The sequence below is a fragment of the Solanum verrucosum genome, unplaced genomic scaffold (genome assembly GCF_900185275.1).
Source record: "Solanum verrucosum unplaced genomic scaffold, falcon-dt-bn FXZP01000205.1, whole genome shotgun sequence".
In the NCBI taxonomy this organism is placed as follows: domain Eukaryota; kingdom Viridiplantae; phylum Streptophyta; class Magnoliopsida; order Solanales; family Solanaceae; genus Solanum; species Solanum verrucosum.
In genome coordinates, this window is record NW_026019950.1 from 2382196 (window position 1) to 2389516 (window position 7321).

The following is a 7321-nucleotide window of genomic DNA, read 5'->3' on the forward strand; positions in this document are numbered from 1 at the left end:
ATTAAAACCAAACACCACTCCAAGCAGCATCAGTTCTATTTTAAAGGAATGAATCTCGTTCCCATAATGCTTATTATCAATAAACGGGATGTCACTGATCTGTGAGGCAGCATCCCACTCACTATCCAAGAAAACAGACTCTTGTGGGCTCTTCTCACCTTGAGTAGTCTGCAACCACCGTCTATCATTAATGCTATTGATGAAGGTATCTGGGGAAAGATATTTCTCCCTCAAATACTTGATGAAATTGAGTATTGACATCACATGGACTTTGGTTAAAGTAGAATAAGTTGCCAGAGACATAAAATGTTGTCCAATGTATTCACATGCCTCTTTAAATTCAAACATGACACCTATTGTACTTAACTCCTCCTTGTACTGTATAAGTTCACTGCCATAAAACCCCTGATCCACTAATGGAATATCTACAAGAACTGATCTATTTTGAAGCAGATGTCCCCATGATGAAGTATGGAAGAATGATTTTGATGGAGGCCTGTAGCTTGGGCTACCACTTAGTGATACCTTCAGCCAGCTTCCCTCCCTTACGCAGGTCAAAAATCTTTTTGGATAGGAAAGTCTGTTCCTTTTCATGTTACGAATCCAATCTAACATTAGCAATGCATTTTCCTTGGTCAGTGGAGAATACATACTAGTAATTTCTGCATCAGGAGGGGGTAGGTCTGGAATGTCCATAGCTGCAACATTGATCTTGAGAAAGGCCAGAAGCTCTTCCTTGCTGCTACAATCTCCAGCATAGCTACCAGAATGCAAATAATCTTCTCCGAGCACAACATAGCCTGCATCTTTCCACGGGTTTGAACCAATCAACTGCACCCATTTACTTCCATTCGCAGGCACCACTACCCCTTTCCACTGTCGGGTGACATGTCCATAGTTATCAACAAGCGGCAATTTACAGCATAAAGCAACAACTTGATCTTTAGATAAATAGTTCCTTCTGAGGGACTGATGTAAGAAGTAGGCCAAAGCCATAGCAATCTTTCTATCATCACTGTGTGAGTTAAGAACCAGAACAGCATAGTCATGCACATTCACAGATCTCACCTTGACCTCATCTTTAAGCCAGTCCAAAACTGTCTGACTTTTAGAATGATCCCCAACTGCTGATTGTGTTGATTTGGCAAAGAAAAGATGATTGGCAAAACGAAATTCTGAGTTCCAGTTGATCAGCCAAGAGATGTGACCCGGTTCGCGAGATAAAAGCAAAGAACGATCACCATTCAGTGCCTCATATATGCTACACAAAACTACATCTTCATCAAAATCAACATACTTCAGAAGTTGTATGTTCATCATCTCAGTTGTCTTGAAAGAAGACGACCATTTCTCAGCGACAAACGCTAAAAGTTCTAAGTAAACATCCTCTGAGACTCCCAACACAAAATTCGAACTCTGAATGCACTTTGCGTACCATCCATTGTCAACATGTTTCACTTCCAGAAAGCTCAAAATGTGGTTGTACATCTCCTTATCAAAAGCTGAGTTTACGATGAATCTTCCATGGGATGAGATGTTATGCAATACAACCCCCTGCTTCCTTGCCTTGTTCAGCAGATTCCAGAAAGCAGGAAACAACCTACCAACGTCATTGGGTTTCTGAAAGAATTGTTGTTCCACATATGACTCACATGGAATGATACTTTCATCCAGCAGTTTTCTTTTAATGGAGTTTCTCACGCCATTAAGAATTGGATAGGGAGATTCATTCACTGGCAGAAAGCCAAACATATGAGTCAGAGTAGAAATGGGAGCACCTTCACTAGATCTCACAAGTGATGTGAAAGCATTGACAAAAGCAGTAGGAACGCAGTCAAGAATTCCCTGGTTCCATATGTCATCCAGAAGGATCGTCTCCCTTGACGATGCTAGAAGAAAGTCAGCCTGAATAATGAAGGGGAAGTTTGTAACCATCTCTGTGGGAAGAAAAGCATAAATCCCAGGAGAGCTTGTTCCCCTGTTGAGGCGCTCTCCATTGGGAAAAGCTAGAGTGATTACCCACTCATCAACTTCCATTCTTCTATCCACTCTATGCTCCCGCCTGACAGGAAACTTTTGTTTCCACATGTAGTAACTGCATTCCCCCAGACCAGATTTTTCATCAGCGGAGAGATGGAGCAGGTAGGATTCAGCATCTATGTTTTTCTTCTTAACAAAATCAGTCTCAGTGGAAATGGAAATAGCACTGACTGTGTTAAGCCTGGGATCCTCATTGTCTTCCCTGACTGAAAGCTTCTTTATCTTTGAAAGAAAGAGAAGAACTTCAGGATGAATGCTGGAAAGCTTCTGCTTAACAGGTTTCACCTTGTCAGATTTCAGCGGAAGCACTAAAGTTGTGGCTGGAAGGGTAGCAGAAGATCCATAGACTTGTCTAATAACTGAAAGAGTTGGGTTTGCCTCCACCCACTCAGGTACAATATAGCCTACATTGCAGTGCTGGCAAGGTTCCTCACTGAATCGTATCTGATACCCGTTGCTGAAGATGTAGGGGCGAGCAGTGATGAGAAACACACTCTTGAAGCCAATACCTGAGAGAAAAATGCATCAAATTCTTTTAGAAATAAGTAACAAATTCGGATAAGGTAATATTCAATTAAGTGAGAAAAACTAATAAAGATTCGTCAAATCCGAATGCATTCCGTTACCAAAACTAATCAACAAACTAGAAAATGATCAATTTTCTATTCAAAAGATAATGTAATATGAAAAGATGCAGCATACAAAGGACAGGCTGGTATAAATCAATGATCAAGAACAGATATATTGAAGTTGGAAGTGAATATATCTTGTATTAGTCCCTGAAGGGAGAAAACTGTACACAGTTTTTCTACACAACAGTGCAACTTTCGTACAAAAATCAAGATTAAACTGAAATATAACGTATATAAACAGATCATTTTGGCTTAAAGAAAAAAAAGAGATGATGGGGTTAAATAGAAACAAACTTAATCTCCTCTATAAAAACTATCATTGAGCCACTAATAAAAAAAAATACTAATAAGATATCAGTGTACCCTCTTATAGCTCTGCTTTAGTATAGAGGAAAAAGTAAAGAAAATATAGCACTTCATACAGCAAAAGCAATGGTAAAATAATCCAGAGAGCAACAGACCCTAAAAAAATAAGTTACGGTCAGTCACGCTCAAACGATTCAAAACCTGTTAACTAAAACAACCATTTCCAAACAAGTAGGTGTAAGCAATATGAACTAATCTATGTGTTATATTTTGTCTAATATTATTGAACATGTCTTCCTAGCTGATTTAGTATTCTAAAACCATAGTTTCTAAAGCATTGGAAAAACATAAAGGAGGAACGATAAAATAATATTCACTCTTTGTATTCGACAACTTAAAGCTTAACGAACCATAAAGGCAACCAACAGGTACGACAACCAGTAGCAACACTTTAACACTTAAACTTTAGGCTTTATTTGGACATGATTTAAAATCACATTGATTTGAACTTAAAGATGAAGTTTTGTTTGGACCTTCAATATAGATTTCTTAAGTTATTTTTTTTTTTCTGATCAACATGAAAACCCCATATTGTGTAAACTATCAAACTTTTCTCAATTCTTATACAATCATATCAAATGAGCAAACCATAGTTTATAAAAAAGGCATCAAAATATGCTAAGGCGTTGCATCGATAAATTACATATCTCATTTTTTTATAAATGCAATGTTTGTTATTTCAAACTTTCAAATAAACATAAATAAACTTAATTTTTTAGAAGTCCACGGTAGTTGTAACTAGTTATTCTTTGCTACTAAATTCTCTTTTCTTTTTTTACAAATTATAAAGTATTATATCTAAAAAAAATTAAATTCCCAAATCCAAATTTGAAATTTGAAATCATGATCAAAGTGTTGACACTGTGTAGTATAGAAAGGGGAAAGTTTTGAATTTGGTAGGATCTAAGGAGAAAAATGAAGCCAAACCTAAGAACAAAGTTGATTCATGCACTAATACTCTACATGAGATGTGTGTGGCTCAACTTAGATGTAAAACAGATTTATCACATCTTATGACAGATTGTTTAAATTTAAGGAACAATAATTTCACAACAACAATATACACAGTGTAGTCCCACACAATGGGTTCTTGGGAGAGTAGAGCATATGCAAACCTTACCTCTACCTCAAAGGTGAGGTAGTGAGGTTGTTTCCAATAAACCACCAACTCAATGCAAAATAGTATACGAAAAAGAAAGACATAATGAAAGTACAATAAACAGTAACAAAACAACAGCTACAACAAAGTAATAGATAGTCAAAAAAATCAAAGAATAAGAAAGTGCAAGAATAGTCATGCAACTACCAGTAAGGGCAACAAGACAAATTAAAGCACCCCTACCTACTAGTAGGGACGCACACCTAACCACTAATTTTATCTGAGGTCATGTTAAGGGGCACTAATTTGTTTTCCCTTCTTCTTAGCACAAGTTGTTGTAGCTTTTGACATTTAGCTTTAATAAAAAAACACATGTATCCTTCCATGCTATTTGCTAAAATATATTGTAGAATAATGTGATTCTCTCTCAACTTATGAATAGATATAAGGACAACGACAAAAGCTACAATATCCAATATGATATGCTAGGACTTTTGGAATTTGGACATGAAGATTGTAATTGGAAGGTGAAATTATGAGGATTGAGAGGAAGGAATAAAACAAGAGAAATGATGAATTGTCAAGATGTGGTCATTGCCCACGATATGGATATTACAGATGTAATAATTACACCGTCTTAAATTTGCATTTTCTTATTACATACTCCTAATATTACGGTTGAACATCATTTGAATAGGAACGAAAAGAAATACCAGAAAACTTACGTTTATGTTTCTTAGTAGTAAAATTAATCTTTGACTGAATAGTTTATCCAAAAGTACTTTTTCTTATTAGTTTGACTCTTTTTTTCTTCTTGGACTATATAGTGTTTCTTTCATTTTTGATATCAGAGAAAATTTACTTAAAAAAGAAATGCCTAACCACGTAGGTTGTCTAACTAGTTAAACCATATAAACTAGGGTGACAATTGGGTGGGTTTAGTGGCGGACCCATGATTTTCGTTCAGGGGGTTCGAAAAATAAAAGTATAAACGTGTAAATAAGCCTTTAGAAATGGGACCCTTGAATTCTTTTGGGTTTAAAAACACACTTTTAGCACGTTTTTTAAAATTTAAAAAAAAAACTTGAAAAACAGAACTGAAAATTAAAAAAAAAAAAAAAAGAACTAAAAAAGAAAACGCTGTCACAGGGAATCGAACTAGGGACGTGATGCATTAATTTTAAGGGTACTTGCCACTGCGCCATCAATTTCTCTTTGTCATTGAGGGGGTTCAAAATATATACATCTACAAAAATATAGAAAATTTACCTTATATATACCGTGTTATTTTTTGCCGAGGGGGTTGGGGTGAACCCCCTGGAACCAACGTGGGTCCACCCCTGGGTGGGTTGGTCATAATGAATCAAGACAACAAATATTTCAAGATCCAAATCCAACCCAAATTTGATTGGGTCAAAACAGGTCGAGTAATGGATCATTAAACTCAGGGGCGGACCCACGTTGGTTCCGGGGGTTCACCCGAACCCCCTCGACAAAAAATTGCACTGTATATATAAGGTAATTTTCTGTATTTATGTGGATATACATATATATGTTGAACCCCCTCAATGACAAGGATAAAGAGATAGCCCAGTGGCAGGTTCCTTGAAAATTAAGTCTTATGTTGAGGGTTCGAATCCCTGCATTAGCATTTTATTTTTTTCAGTTTCAGTTTTTTTTTTTTTTTAAGGTTTCAGTTCCGTTTTCACGTTTTTTTTAGTTTTTTATTTTATAAAACATGCTAAAAGTGTGGTTTTAAACCCAAAAAAATTCAAGGGTCCGCCACTAAAATTAAATACTACTACTTTCTTGAAACTTTGTTTTGTTGGCTTATATATACACGCTTATACTTTTATTTTTCGAACCCCTGAACGAAAATCCTGGGTCCGCCACTGATTAAACTGGTCAAGACCCGACCCAACCCAATCCAATATAATCTTTAATGAATTGAAATTGTTTGAGCTCATAAATGAGAGGGCAAACGAGAGTTGGGGGTTTAATTTTGACAGCATAGTATTAACTAGTAAACAAAAAGAGTGCCAGACATGAAGAACGAGTTGATTTACATAAAGAGAATTGGGGAAATTTAAGTACCTTTTTCGCCGATGTATCCACGCTTGCGATTGCCCTTCTTGGTGGAACGGCCGACGCTGCATATGGATTCGATGTTCTTCCGGGAGAATCCTTTTTCGTTGTTGAAGATCAAAAGCGTCGCCTGAGCTCCGGTCTCCGTAATATCTTTCGAAGTTACCACGAATTCCAGCGAGGGATCCACGCCTTTATCGTACTCGTTATCCTCCGCATTCTGCAATTACAAATATTATTACCACTCACACCTTTTTATATATACGTACGAACCCCTGGCTGGCTTGCTGCATTAAGGGGGAATTAATGAATATTTTATTACAATATATACTCCTGAGTATTAATTAGTAACATTTACAAAATATCTTAATATATTGAAGTCGCTGATAAATAAGTTTAGGGAGAAACAATATAATGCATGAACCTGAATGAGTTCCATGAGGAAGTGGACATCCTTAGCATAAAGCTCAGCAGATAGATTCTTAACAGCCTGATGAAGATCCTCTGTAAGTGGATTTGCTTCACCTCCTATTGAGAACTTGCTTCTCCTTATTTCTTCTATGTGCTCCTTTGGTGTACCCATTCCCACTGTCGATCGATGATCACCAAAATAAAACTGAATATATATGCTTATAATAGTACAATGAGAGAGGTGTTTTGTTTGAGGAATTTATAGAGTGTGTAGATGGAAACTGTTGAAAACTCACTCCTTGAAGAAATCTAATCGACTCCTAGTCCTAGGCATTGACGAGGTAGCTAGGTTGGGCCATCTCCAATGAATTTGATTGGAAGTTCAAAAGGTAAAGTTAATTACCTTATTTTCTGTTGTTCAAATTTATTTTATTACAATATATATAAAGTATATATTCTTTTCTCCATGTTCAAGTGAGAGCAATTTATTTTTAATCTCAATAGTATGGTTCGACTCCTAGTCCTAGGCATTGACGAGGTGGGTTGGGCCATCTTTAATTTCTTCCAACTTAAGTCATAAAAAATTTAAGGACGTAAAGCATAATTTATGAATATTAGTATAATAATGCAAAAATGTAAATTTATATTTTATGAAAAAAGTTAAAAAAATTTTAAGACAAAAATTTAA

General features: G+C 36.1%; 1 protein-coding gene across 1 annotated transcript in view; it reads right to left on the bottom strand.

Annotated features, from left to right (window-relative positions):
• The window catches only part of LOC125814014 (uncharacterized), a gene marked incomplete at its 5' end in the record, with an annotated part of 29194 nt that extends 22338 nt beyond the window's left edge, over nt 1–6856 (bottom strand). Inside the window, 3 exon segments of the mRNA XM_049493490.1 lie at nt 3–2549; nt 6232–6442; nt 6647–6856. Of these exon segments, the coding sequence (XP_049349447.1) occupies nt 3–2549; nt 6232–6442; nt 6647–6856 (2968 nt within the window).
• Nucleotides 6857–7321: the final 465 nt, after the last annotated feature.